Source organism: Chiloscyllium plagiosum, unplaced genomic scaffold (genome assembly GCF_037043375.1).
Source record: "Chiloscyllium plagiosum isolate Xiang-an unplaced genomic scaffold, Cpla_swu_hap1 HiC_scaffold_167, whole genome shotgun sequence".
In the NCBI taxonomy this organism is placed as follows: Eukaryota; Metazoa; Chordata; class Chondrichthyes; order Orectolobiformes; family Hemiscylliidae; genus Chiloscyllium; species Chiloscyllium plagiosum.
The window spans coordinates 66,082-80,857 of NW_028270306.1; the positions used below are offsets into that span (position 1 = coordinate 66,082).

The 14,776-nt window shown below is 45.7% G+C and overlaps 1 protein-coding gene across 1 annotated transcript; it reads left to right on the plus strand.

Moving 5' to 3' along the window:
* Positions 1-947: 947 nt before the first annotated feature.
* On the plus strand, positions 948-12,244 carry LOC148133956 (immunoglobulin kappa light chain-like). Its single transcript, XM_087985728.1, has 4 exons — positions 948-1,060; positions 1,247-1,541; positions 1,955-1,986; positions 11,367-12,244. Exons 1-4 carry the CDS (start codon positions 1,012-1,014, stop codon positions 11,780-11,782), a joined length of 792 nt encoding a protein of 263 aa, XP_087841854.1. The 5' UTR covers positions 948-1,011; the 3' UTR covers positions 11,783-12,244.
* The last annotated feature ends 2,532 nt before the right edge of the window (positions 12,245-14,776 follow it).

The window sequence follows — 14,776 nt, forward strand, 5'->3', positions numbered from 1 at the left end:
AATAAGATTAGAAAGGTTGGGGTTGTTTTCCTTGGAGCAGTGAAGGCTGAGAGGGGACCTGATAGAGGGGTATAAGGTTATTTGGGGCAGTGATAATGTGGGTAGGAAGGCACTTTTTACATGAGTAAAGGACTCAGTAACCAGGGACCGAGATTGAAGGTAACACAGACATGGACACACAGAAACTCGGAGCTGGAGCAGGTCATTTCGCCCTTTGACTCTGCTCTGTCATTCAATATGATCATGGCTGACCCTCTCTCTCAAAGCCATATTCCTGCTTTCTCATGCTGTTAAAATGCAAAACAATTATCTCTCTCTTTTTCTTGATATATTCAGTGGTAGAGAATTCCACAGGTTGACCACCCTTTGAGTGAAGAAATGTTTCCTCATCTCAATCCTAAATGGTCGACCCTGTATCCCCCTGAGACTGGGTCCCCTTTTTTGAGACTCCCCAGCCAGGGGAAACCTCCTCCCTGCCCAGCCCTGTTAGAATTTTATATGTTTCAATCAGATTCCCTCTCATCCTTCTGAACTTGAGTGAGTCCAGGCCCAGTCAAATTGGAGAGTGAGAGGGGAATTGAGGAGAAATGTTTTCACCCAGAGGGTGGTGAGAGTCTGGAACTCACTGCCTGAAAGGCTGGTTGAGTCACAAACTCTCATGACATTGGAGCAGTGTTTAGATATTCCCTTGTGTTGCTGTAACCTCCAGGGTAATGGGCCAAGAGCTGGAGGATGGGATTAGTGTCATCAGATCGCTGTTTAACAGCACAGATACAATGGGCCAAATGGCCTCATTCAGTGCTGTTCACATCAATGATTCTTTGAGACAGAGAGAAAGAGAGCGAGAGAGAGAAGAGGAAGTGTGAGGGGCTGACGTGGCTCTCTCTGCCTGATTCCATTTACATACTGAGGAACACCCAGTCAGACTCTCACAGGCTGCAGCTTTATAAAGCAGAGCCCAGTGAAGGGAGAGTTTATCAGGAACCAGGCACAGGGACAGGAGCACACACCATGATTTCACACATCCAGCTGATCTGGCCCCTTGCATTCTGTGTCGCAGGTACAAGTCTCTGTCCTTCCACCTTGAATCTTTAGCTGCTCTCCATTTCTCTTCAATTCCACTGACTTGTGATTGAAGGGAAAATGCTGAAACCAGAGGAATGTTCAGTGTCTCCAACAATCTCTCATTTGACAGGCTCTTTCTGTGACAGTTCTGACTTCACTGTGTTTCTCTCTGACCCCTCAGGTATCAGTGGGGACATCACAATGACCCAGTCTCCCCCGGTGCTGTCAGTGGGACTGGGCCACACTGCAACCATCACCTGTACGGCCAGTCAATCTGTTAGCAACTATGTTAACTGGTACCAGCAGCGAGAAGGTCAGAAACCCTCTCTCCTGATCTATCAAGCAACAAATCGATTCACAGGAGTCTCCAATCGATTCACGGGCAGTGGATCAGGGACCAGTTTCACCCTGAAAATCAGCAACGTTCAGAATGAGGATGTCGCTGACTATTACTGTCAGCAGGGTAGCAGCTCCCCCTACACAGTGTTACAGAGCCGTACAAAAACCTCAATAGGCACAGTCCCACTGCCTGTACTGACACATCCAGTTACATATAAATGTGAATGAACAAACTAACCCATGCTGGATTGTCACTGTCCACTACACACTCCAGTCTCTGTGGTGTCCACCATTTACTGAAGGCCTCAAGTTTCCCTCTTACACTCCATCGCCACACGTGAAGAACAGCTGCAAAACTTAACATTGAAAAATACATTCGACAAACCGCCCGAGCCCAGCTGGACACAACCCAGAGAGACAGAGACAGAAAGACATATGAATGAGGGAGAGAGAAAGAGAGTGAGAGGGAGAGTGTGAGAGTGAGTGAGAAAGGGAAGCAAAGAGCAGAGATTTTTGTACAGCCTCTGCACTGGGAGCTCTCACTGTGGCTTACGTTCGGGAAAGGAACCAAGCTCAGACTGAGTAAGTAAACCTCCATCCTCCGTTATTAACCCTGTCAATACTGAAACACACTTTCTAAAACACAAATGCTGAATTGTTGAAGGTGTGAGTGAGAAGCTGCAGTGAATGAAATAGTTGATGAAGGAGCACTGTGTCTAACAGGGTGTCCAGCTGTATTTCTTTAGTTCCATTGTCCCTTTAAGCAGCAAGATATAAGTCAATTAGTTTTACTCACCGTGTGGAGGAGCTCTGTCCATTTGCAGCCTGTGGTCCCATTCCTGCAGCATGGAGTGAAATCAGTGAGTAGCCTCCTGCCAGTCTCAGTGTGTCAGACACGGGCAGAGTTTGATGTGAGCTCTGGCTCCCTATCCCAGTCTCTGATCTCACTGACCTCAGCAGCAGCAGTAGCAGCACAGTGAGACACTGAGCTCCCACCTCCCCCAGCTTTAACTCTGCTCAGTCACACAATCACAGAATTGTTACAGTGCACACGGAGGCCGTTCCGCCCATCCTGTCTGGGCCGGCTCTCCGAATGAGCAATTCACTGAGTGTCATTCTCTGCCTTCTCCCTGTCACCCTGCACATTGTTCCTTTTCGAATAACAGTCTCATTCCCTTCGGAATGTTTCAATTGAAGCTGCCTCCACCACACTCTCAGACAGTGCATTCCACACCTTAACCACTCGCTGGCTGAGAATGTTTTTCCTCATCTCACTTTTGATTCTCTCACTAATTACTTTAAATCTGTGCCCTCTCCTTCTCAATACTTTCATGAGTGGGAACATTTTTTCCCTATTTCCTCTGGCCAGACACCTCCTGATTTTGAATTCCTCAAACAAATTTCCTCTCAGCCTTCACTTCTCCAAGGCAGACAGTCCAAACTTCTCCAAAGTTTGTTCCCAACTGACATTCCTCATCCCTGAACCTGCTATGGGAATTTTTTTTACCCCATCTCCAAAATATTCACGTCCTTCATGAATTATTCCCCTTTTCTATTCCTGTAGTCCCATTTGCTTGCATTTCGCTAATTTCCCCCATACCGTTCCTGTCCAGGTACCTGTTCAAATGCCTTTTAAATGTTGTTATCATACTCACCCCTACGACTTCCTCTGGCAACTCATTCAATACACACACTACCCTCTGTGTGAACGAGATGCACCTCAGGTCCCTTTTGAATCTTTCCCCTCTTGCTTTAAACCTCTGCTGTTTAGTTTTGGACTCCCTTACTCTGGGGAATAAACCTGAGCTAGTCATCTTATCTATGCCCATTATCATTTTATAAACCTCTAAAATGTCACCCAGCAGTCTCTGACCTTCCAAGGGAAATAGCCCAGGCCTAATCAGCCTCTCCTTATAACTCAAACCCTCCAATCTCGCTGACATCCTTGTTATCCTTTTTACACCCTTTCCAATTTAAAGACATCCTTCCAATAGCAGGGTGACTGGGAATGGGCCTGATGAATACCTTGGAGAATCGTAACAACTCCCACACGTAATACTCTGACCGATAGAAGCAATTGTACCAAATGCTTTCTTCACCACCCTGTCTCCATGTGACACCAGTTTCAATCCTCTATGTGCCTTCACCCCTTGGTCTCCCTGTTTGACAACACTCCCCCTGGCCCCACAATTAACTGTGTTAGCCCTGGCCTGGTTTTTGTACCAAAATGTAACACCTCCTTATTATCTCAATGTGTAATGTAAATGTACTCTCAAATAGCCTTCTTCACTGTCCATGAAACTACCAATGTTAGTGTCATCTGCAAACTCACAAACCATGGCCCCTATATTCTCATTCAATTTGTTTCTATAAATGACAAACAATGATGAACCCAGAACCAATCCTTTTGCCACATCGCTGGTCACAGGCTTCCAGTCTGAAAACCATTATCTACCACCACTCTCTGTCTCCAACCATTAAGCCAACTTTGTATCAGATCTAACTTACTAACCAGTTGTCCATGCAGCAACTTGTCAAAGGTCTTGCTAAAGTCCATGTAGACAATGTCTACCACTCTGCCCTCAGCTATCTTCTTGGTCATGTCTTCAAAAAACTCAATCAAATTTGTGAGACATGTTTTCCCACTGACAAAGTCATGTGGACTATCCTTAATCAATCCTTGTCTTTCCAAATGCATTTAGATCCTTTCTGTCAAAATCCCCTCCAACAACTTACCACGATCAGACTCACCGGTCTATAATTCCCAGGGTATTCCTTGCAGACCTTCCTAAGTATCAGCACAAAATTAGCCATGCTCCAGTCTTCCAGCACATCACCTGTGGCTGTTGATGATACAAACATCTCACCAAGGGGTGTCAAAGTCTCTTCCCAAGATTCCCACAAAGTACTGGGATGGAGCTGATCAGCTCCTGGGGATTTATCTACCTTTATGAGTTTAAAGAATAGATTACAGCATCTCTTCTTCTGTAATATGGACTCTTCTCAAGACATCAACATTTATTTCCCGAATTTCCTTCACTTCGATGTCCTTCTCAACCATAAATACTGCGGCAAAATATTAGATTGGTAACTCATTCATATTCTGTTTTAAAATAAAATATGAAAATTCTAAGAGTGAGACATTTGGAGGTGATCCATGGGATATGATCCATGGTCATGACTTTACTCTGGATTGTCCTTTGTCCTTTTCCACTGTCTCCCTAATCATTGTGATACAATTCCCGAAATGTCCTCCCACTGATACTTGATCTACATGGGCCTCCTCATTCCCAAGATCCAGGTCTGGCAGAGTTTCCTTTCTGATTGGAATGGGAACACACGGTTGGAGAAAATTCACCCGAGCACACTCTCACAACTCTGGCCCCTCTCTGCCCTTCACACTGCTCCGATTTCATTCTATATTCTGATAATTAAAGTTACCCAAATGTGTGCTGTGAATTTCTTCCAGATTTCTTCCTCTACATCCTTCCCTCTAGTTGGTGACCGACAGACTGCACTGAACAACCTGATTGCACCTTTTTTGTTCCTTATCTCAAACCAAATCCATTCTGCCCTTGACCCCTCTGGGACATCCTCTTTCTCCAGCTCTGCACCGATCTTAACCAATCCCACACCTTCTTCCCCTTTTCCTATCTTTATTGAACACCTTGTATCCAGGAATATTTAACACCCAGTCCTGTCCTCATTTGAGCCTCATCTGTAAGAGCAACAACACCAGACTTCCACTTGGTAATATGCGTCTGTAACTCCCCAATCTTACTCCCCATACTCCACGCAGGCCCATACATGCACACAGTCAGTTGGATTTAGAAATTATTACTCTCTCCCTCACTGTGACCTGGCCAAATAAGTTACTATTCCTTACTTTAGAGTATCTATCTCTCGCATGATTCTGTTTTCCTTGGTGTTCCTCCCTGATATTTCCTCCAAGTTCCCACAGCCCCTCTTCCATGTTCATTTAAACCCTCTCCAACAGCACCAGCAAATCACCCCACAAGGAACTCAGTTCTGTTCAGGAGCAACCCATCTCTTCTATAGAGGTCACATCTGCCACAAAGTCATTCCCAATATCCCAAGAATCTCAAACGCTCCCTCCTGGATCACCTTTCCAGCCTCAGATACACCCTGCCTTATCCTTCTGTTCCTATCCTCACTTGCATTGGTCACTGGGAGTAATCCAGAGATTCACAATTTTGAGCTCCTGTTGCTAATTGCCTCCAGAGCTCCCTAAATTCTGACTGCAGGACCACATCCCTTTTCTCCCTCTGTCACTGGGACCACAACTGCTGCCTGTTCCCCCTCTCCCCTCAGGGTGGGAGACAACACGCCATCCTGGAATCCCATCTGCAGCTGCACAAACACCTATCGATTGCCCTCATTCTCGAATCTCCTCTCACTATCGCTCTTCCAGTCTTCCTTGTGCCCCCCTGTACAGCTGGGCCCCCCATGGTGCCAGGGACTTGGCTCTGGCTGCACTCCCCAGATGAACCATCATTCTCATCAGGATTCCAAACTGAATCCTGGTTGGACAGTGGGATGCACTCAGGGGATTCCTGTACGAGCTGCCTGGTCCTTTTGGACTGTCTGCTGCTCCCCCATTCCCTCTCTCCCTGCATATTCTGAAGCTGCAGAGTGACCACATCTAGAAACGTGCTCTCCACGGAGCTCTCAGCCTCACGGACTCTCCACACTGACACCAACTGCTGCTCAAGCTCCGAAACCCAGAGCTCCAACTGCTGTCACTGACCACACTTCCTGAACTCATGGTATTCCAGGAGATGGGAAGCATCCTGAAGTTCCCACATGGAACAGGGTACACACTCTCACCACTCCCTGGTTATCCCTTGATAAAGTTCTGATGACAAACAGCTCCAGCTGGGCTCAAATCCAGGCCTTTCAGTGTTCCAGAGTTTGGCAGAGTCTGTTCAAAAGACAATATGATAACAGAGCAGAATTAGGCCATTCACCCCATCAAGACTGCTGTGCCGTTTGGGCATGGCTGATGTGTTTCTCACGACCATTCTCCTGCCTTCTTCCCATTATGTTTGATCACCTTCCCAATCAGGAACCTATCAATGTCCATCCGAAACACACTCAATGCCTTCAACTCCACAGCATGAGTTCCACAGATTAACCACCCTCTGGCAGAAGAAATTCCTCCTCATCTCAGTCCTAATGGATTATCCCTAAAGTCTGTGGCTGTGCCCTCTGGTCCATGTTTCTCTTACTGGTGGAAACATCTCATCCCTGCCCACTCTATCCAGGCCTCTCAGTATTCTGTAAGTTTCAATGTGACCTCCGCATGTCCTTAAGAACTCTATCAAGTACACATCCACAGTCCTCAATCTCTCCTCAACAGACCAGGCTGTCACCCCCAGGGTCATTCTCAAAACCTCCTCTGGATCTCCCCCAATGCAAGCACACCCCTCCTTAGATACAGGTCCCAAAACTGTTCACAATATTCCAAATGCAGTCTGGCCAGAGTCTCATACAGCCTCAGCAGTACATACTTGCTCTTGTATTCTAACTCAGTTGAAATGAATGCTAACATTGCATTTGTCTTCCTAATTGCCAACTGAACCTACATATTAACCTTAAGTGAAATCTGAAAGAGGACTCCTAAGTCCCTTTATCTGTCACTTCTTTGCCCACTCTCTGAGCCTTTCCAGTCCTTCTGCAGCCTCCCTGCTACATCAACTCCCTCTGTCCCTCCCCTCATCTTTGTGTCATCAGCAAATTTACCAACAATGCCCTCAGTTCCTTTTCCCAGATCGTTAATATATAATTAATTGTTACATGAATAGCTGAGGTCCCAACACTGCCCCCTGCTGAACTGCACAAGGCACCAGCTGCCATCCTGCAAAAGACCCATTTATTTCCACTCTCTGTCCACGTCAGTCGTGGGTTCCAAACCCCATGGGCTCTTATGTTGTTTAGCAGCCTCCTGTGTGGCAACTTGTCAAAGGCCTTCTGGAAACCCATTGGCTCTCCTTTGTCTAACTTGCTCATTGATATTATTTCATATAATTCCCAGCTTCTCCTTCTCGAACTGCAGGGTGAATTGTATCACATTATGGTCACTGCCTCCTCAGGGTTCACTCACCTTCAGCTCCCCAATCAGGGCTGCCTCATTACACATCACCGAATCTGGAATTACCTGTTTCCTAGTGGGTCTACCACAAACTGTTCCAAAAAAAATCATCTCGCAGACATTCCATGAATTCCTTTCCCTGAGATCCATTCCCAACCTGACTTTCCCAGTCCACCTGCATATTGCAGTCCCCATGATTATTGTAATAATCCCTTTCTTACATGCGTTTTCTATCTCCTGATTTATTTTCTGCCCCACATCCCGACTACTGAGAGGAGACTTGTACATAATTCCCATCAAGCCCTTTGCTATTTTGTGGGTCCTTAAGTTGACTCACACCGATTCTATGCTTTCCAACTCCATATTTCCGCTTGTTGTTGATGAAATTTCAGTTCTTCCTGACAGGATAAACCTGCTCCTCCCACACACACCCCCACCACCCTCACACCTCTACCCATCATTAGAAACATAGAAACATAGAAAATAGCTGCAGGAATAGGCCACTCAGCCCTCTGACTCTGCACCACCGTTCAATATGGCTGATTACGCAATCTATTATCCCATTCCCACTCCACCCCCATGTCCCTTGATTCCACAGGTTCACAACATCAGAATAACTTAACCCTTAATCTTCGACTGTGACCCCTAGTTTTGGATTTTCCTAATGTCAAGAACATTCTTCCAGCATCGAGCCTGTCAAATCCCATCAGGATTTTATATGTTTCTGTGAGATTCCTCTCATTCTTCTAAATACCAGTGAGTACAAGCCCAGTTGATCCAGTCTTTCCTCATATGTCAGTCCTGCCATCCCGGGAATCAGTTTGGAGAACCTTCGCTGGACTCCCTCAATAGCAAGAATGTCCTTCCTCAGACTAGGAGACCAAACCTGCACATAATACTCAAGCTGAGGCCTTAATTCTGCAAGACATCCTTACTCCAATACACAAATCCTCTCACTGTGAAGGCCAGCATGCCATTAGCTTTCCTCACTGCCTGCTGCACCTGCATGCTCCCTTTCAGTTACTGTTCCACCATGACACCCAACTCTCATTGCACCTCACTCTTTCCTAAACTTTCACCATTCACTAATAATCTGACTTCCTGTTTTTCCACCAAAGTGGATAATCTCACATTTACCCACATTATATTGCATTTGCCAAGTATTTGTCCACTCAGCCAGCCTGTCCAAGTCACTCTGCAGCCTCTGAGCATCCTCCTCACAGCACACATTGCCACCCAGCTGAGTGTCATCTGCAAATTTGGAGGGATTGCATTCAATTCCTTTGTCCATATCATTTATGTATATTGTGAACAGCTGGGGTCCCAGCACTGAACCCTGCGGTACCCCACTCATCACTGCCTGCCACTCTGAAAGGGACCCATTTATTCCAACTCTCTGCTTTCTATCTGCCAACGAGTTCTCTCTCCATGTCAATACATTACCTCCAATACCATGAGGTTTAATTTTGCTCACTAATCTCTTGTATGGGACCTTGTCAAAAGCCTTTTGAAAGTCCAGAACACAACATCCACTGGGTCCTGAGAGAGGGTCAGTCAATCTGAAATGTTAACTTCGATTGCTGTCCACAGATGCTGCCAGACCTGCTGAACTTTTTCATCAATTTTTGTTGTCCACTGATTCAGCCTTGTCCATTCTCCACTGATCACATCCTCAAAACCTTCCAGAAGATGTGTCAGGCCTGATTTCCATTCAGTAAATCCATGCTGACTTGGACCGATCCTGTCACTGCTTTCCAAATGCTCGGTTATTGTATCTTTAATAACTGACTCCAGCGTTTTCCTCATGTATAATTCCTCATTTTTCACTCTCCCTCCTTTTATTAAAAAGTGGAGTTACATTGGATACTGTCCAGTCCATTGGAACTCTGTCAGAGTCGACAGAATGTTGGAAAATGATCAACAATGTGTCCACTATTTCTACACCCACTTTCTTAAATACTCTGATGACTTGCTGGCTCCTGGGGACTAACAAGTTTTGATACCATCAATCTCCCCAAAACCATTTCCTGACTAACAAGGATTACCTTCAGTTCCTTCTTCACACTTGACCCTCTATGCCCTCGCATTTCCTTTCAATAGGATGTGCATCTCTGGATATTTAGTTCCCAACCCTGATTCCCTTGCAGCCACGTCCTTGCACTACAGGCTCATTTACCTTGTTTCATAAACTCGATGCATCTAAGTACAACACCCTCAGTCATGCATTGACTGCCTCCTTCTCATAGTTATCTCCGTCAGAAATCACAGAATCCCTACAGTGTGGAAGCAGGCCATTCCGCCCAGACTGACCCTCCAAAAAGCATCCCACCCACCCTACAATTCCCATGGATAATCCTCCTAACCAAAATATCTTTGTGACAATGGGAGGAAACCCAAGGAGACACGGGGAGAATGTGTCAATCCCACACAGACAGTCAGTTGGAATTGAGTCTGTGTCTCTGGAGCTGTGAGACAGCAGTGCTAACCACTGATCTACCATTCCACCCTACGGTGCCTCAAATTCGATTCCTGATCCTTTCCATACTCTCAATCCTATTACTTGGTCTGGATACTTTAATAACTTCTCCTGAGCTCCCACCTTCTTTAGTTAGTTTAAACTCCTCACAAACTTGATTTCCCTTGTTTTATGTGGTACCACTTTGTCTACATTATTCCGAATGGTTCATGTGTTAAGAGACAAAACCTCTAAGCTTGTTCTATATTGTTCTTCCCTGCACTTCTAAGTTTCCTCAGTACAATATGACATTCACAATACTCTGTCCCTTTCCTTTTATTTTCTGGTAACAATCAATTCCATCACTAACCAGTATTCCTACCTTCTCCCTTAACTTTCATTTCCTCATTTTCCATCCAACTGTTCTAGTTACTTTCTCTTTGAATCGTATTCAGGCTGATACTTATTCCTGAACAAACATCACTCAAAAATGTTCCTTGGTTCACTGTTGCTTGTGGGATCTTGCTGTGTACAATCTGGCTTGCACATTTCCTACATTACAACAGTGACCACATTTCAAACAAGTCCCACACTGTCTGCAAATGTCTTTGGGACAGCATGGATCTTTCTTTTCATTGGATGAACTGGGAGTCTTTCAGATGTGAAAGATGCCATTCCAATATTGCACAGTCCTCCTCCTGAACTACAGTTTCTGCTTTGTCCCTCTCTTTTGTAAAATCAGACCAAAAGTTTTCATGAGGAACCATTGCTCCATCTTCTACCACTGCACACAAGTTCCCTTCCTGCTCTCGAATGGGCCTCACACATTCCCTCATTCTCTTGTTCTTTCTGTGATTATAAAACATCACTGGGATTTCCTTCACTTCATTTGGACACATTTCATCCTGTCAGCTCTTTGCTTTCCTCAGGTCCTGGTAAATTTCACCCTTGCATTTTGTCTTTCAGCCCACTTTTCCCCAATCCCTGCCCAGTTTAGTAAAATGGTTTTGTTCCCAAATGAAAACTTTCACACTTGCTCCATTATTCTCCATTTCCATCCTTCCTCTCAATCTCACTGAGTTCCGATCACTGTCACTGAAGTGCTCCCCCATTGATAGCCCTTCCAGCTGCCCACATTCATTCCCTAAAGAATGATCCAAAACTGCCCCTTCTTTTTCACCATCACCCTCTCAGGAGCAATTAGGGATGGGCAATAAATGCTCGCCCTGTCAGTGACAGTCACATCCCAAGAAGCAATTTTAAAAGGCCCTGTCCTTTTATGGGGTCTGTTAGGTATTGAATACAAATGTTCAAATGGATTGTTTTGCCAGTGAATGTTCAGAGTTGAAATCCCTTTGAATGGCAGGGATTAAAATTGTTTGTCTTGTCTTTCAGGCCGTGAAAATTCTCAGCCCAAGCTGACCCTGCTGCCCCCCTCCCCAGAGCAGGTCAATGCCAAGGGCACTGCCACCCTGGTGTGCCTTGCCAATCACTTCTATCCCGATGAGCTGGAGGTGCAGTGGAAGAAGGACGGTGCAGTCATTTCGGACGGGGTTCAGACCAGCAACTACCAGCGAGCTTCGGACAGCACCTACAGTGTCAGCAGCCTGCTGACCCTCTCTGGGTCTGACTGGGAGTCCAACGCTCGCTTCTCCTGTGCCCTCACCCACGTGACCCTCTCCTCTCTCCCCTCAGCAAGAGCATCAGGAGATCAGAATGTGTGTAGAGTGTTCAAGACAGTCCACAGAGGAGACACAACTTTAAATAGAACAGGGCTGAGCTGGCAGGACAAAGGTCATGGTCAGCACTGAATTTCAACTCTCTTCCTTCTTGGGATTGGCTCGGTGACATTTCTGAGGTTCAAGGGTTAAGGCAGGTCATTGGGATCATCAAAAGGAAGCTTTACTCTGTATGAAACCCCGTGCTGACCCTGTCCTGGGAGTGTTTTATGGGGATAGTGATGACTTGTGATGCCAAGTAAAACCTCTCGAAGATGCTGAAAACTGTCAGCTGTACAAAACAATGTGAACCTCTGAAATCTCTGCTTCAGTAAACCAGATCTCCTTCCTGCTCAGCCGCCAGTTCGAATTTAAGCTTCTGTCACTACTTAAAGGGACAGGATTCTTATGTCATTGAGAAAATCTCCACAAGTGTTTTCCTCAAGCTCCATTGTGGCTGTGAATTTGTGCAGCTTCCTCTGTCTGGGCTGTTAATTGAAGTCTGTTTTCTGTCAATGTAAATCTGCAAAAAGGAATAAAGATCAAGAAGATTCAGTCTCTGTCTCGTGTGTGCTTTGGAAATGGCCAGAGCTACTGGGAGCCCTGCATTGATGAATATGATCAGCAGCATCTTGTTACTCAGAATAACAATTTCACAGGTTTTGGGAAATAAATATTACTTAAATTAGACTTGGGTTTTCTTTACTCTTAAAGTGCGATGCATTGGTCCCGTGTGTCCCTGGAGTAAGATTGAGAATGTTAAATCTGGGGAGTCTGGGAGTCACGGCTGGGGAAGGCAGTCAATGATAAACTGGTTCCACCTTCTGCTGTCATATTCTGTAACCTCTGGGCCATCTCAGTGAGAGACATCCAGGGCTCAGGATGGATTCCAGAGCAGCTCAATGACCTGACTGTTGTGTTCCTTAGTCCACATGTGACTCCAATAATCTCAATCGAGGACTTTAGTATCAGTGGGAATCAATGGGGCTGAAATCTTATCCAAACAGACCCTCACACAGCGGGGAGGCTGCTGGTGGCTCAGAAACCCCTTGGATTCAGTCCCAGAGTCCACTGTGGCTCTTTCATTCAAACAGCATTAACACACTGACACCACATTCAGAGGGCAATCCTGAGATGGGGCAAGATTGGTTCTTGATTGTGGGGAAATGGGGGCTGGGTGTGAAATGTCCAGTCTGAAGCTGGTGGGGGTACTTTATAATGAAGAATAGAAACTGATGTCAGAATAAAGTCAGGTGTTGATGGGAGTGAGGAATATCTCAGTGATCTGTCTCCAGAATCCACACACTACACACATCCTTCTGTCAGACCCTGAAGGCAGAGAAACTGCTCCTTGACACCCTATATTTCTCTATCTTTCCCAGAAAAGGTGAAGTATTCTCTGCCTCAGTGATTCCCTGGGACAGGACTTTTTAAAAAGGGCTGTGGGAAGGGAAATGTTGCCTCTCAATGACAAAGCCAATGGAAGGATGTGGAACTGGCTCTGTGAAATGTTAGGGCACAGAGAATGACACCAGAAACAATTCAATGTTGTCGCTCTCTCCTTTGCAATTGCTAAACTGGTAACAATTACTTTTTGCTCACAATTTGCTCTCTCGAATTTGATCCACTTGCCTTTCTTACTTTGCTTTTTTTGACTTCAGTCTGTGGGTAGTTCCATCAAAACCCAATCTCCTCACACTCATCCTGGCCCCTGAAGAGATTAGAGACAAACTGCAAATGCTGGAATCCAAGGTTGACAAACAGGAGGCTGGGAGAACACAGCAAGCCCAGGCAGCATCAGGAGGAAGAGAAGTCAACGTTTTGGGTGTAAACCTTCTTCAGGAAGTGGGATGGATGGGTGTTGGGGGAGCTGCAGATAAAGGGAGTGGCCGGGGCAGGGTGGTTAGGTGGGGATAGGTGGAGACAGGACGAGGGTAGGACATGGTTGGTCGAAGGGAGGGATAATTCTGGATTCATCTCTCCCATCGACCAATCAGGTCATACTCTCTATCCTTCTCAACCTATCACCACCTCACCACCTCGCTCCCACCCACCCCTTTATCTACAACTCCCCTGACACCTACACCCCCCCCCCACTTCCTGAAGAAGGGTTACACCTGAAACGTCAACCTCTGAAGAGATTAGACAAGGTTATTTCATGGAATCAAACCATCGAGCCCATCAATCCTGAAAACGGATTCCAACATTGAAGTCCCATTTGCTGGTTGCAAATGTAAAGTCTCTTTCAGGCTGAAAGAAGGAAGCTTTCGATTGAGAAATGAGTGAGCTTAACCCAGATCCTGAACAACAGCACTTCAGAATGGAGTGATATAAATCAGAAGCAATATAAATACAGGGCAGCTTGTATACTGCAGCTCGCACTAAGTGCAGCCAGCATAGAGGGGAATGCTGGGAAGTTTGATCAGTGTGGGAGTTTGGTGAACTCAGGGAACGAGTCCACCTTTGCTTTTCCAAAGTGATTTGGAACGGTCACTTCAGCTGCTGGGAGCCTGCACATGCACTTGGTTTGAATGAAACAAAATGGTAAACAAGAAAATAGGAATCTGGGAATTGTTTAGTTAGAGAGACTGTATAAACAGACTGCTTCAGGACATGTCCATTAGGGAAGGTTAATAAATGCAAGTACTGAAACTTCAAAACAGAGACTGAAGACAATTACTGGACCAATGAAGGAATGGATATTTTTCAGTTGTAAGTAAGATCAACATTTCTTTATTGCATTGAAATGATTCAGGGTAAATACATCTGCAGTGACTGTATAAAACAATAGGAACTCTCATTCAGGGAGTTTGGAATGAAGGCTGAATTGAAAAAGCAGTGATATATCAGGGAGTGCCGGAGATACCTGGAGACTTAGTTCCAGAAGGAAGTTATAGGCCTCAGGACTGCACAGTTCAATTCCATGTGTTGTAAGGGGCAGGAGGGTACGACACACGAGGGAGGCAGATAGGGAGTTGGAGAATACTGTGGGACAGGAAAACCCCTCACTCTTCTAAACCCCAGTGAGAACAAGGCCAGCCTTTCCAATCTTTCCTCATCACACAGCCCCCTCATTCCAGCGATCAA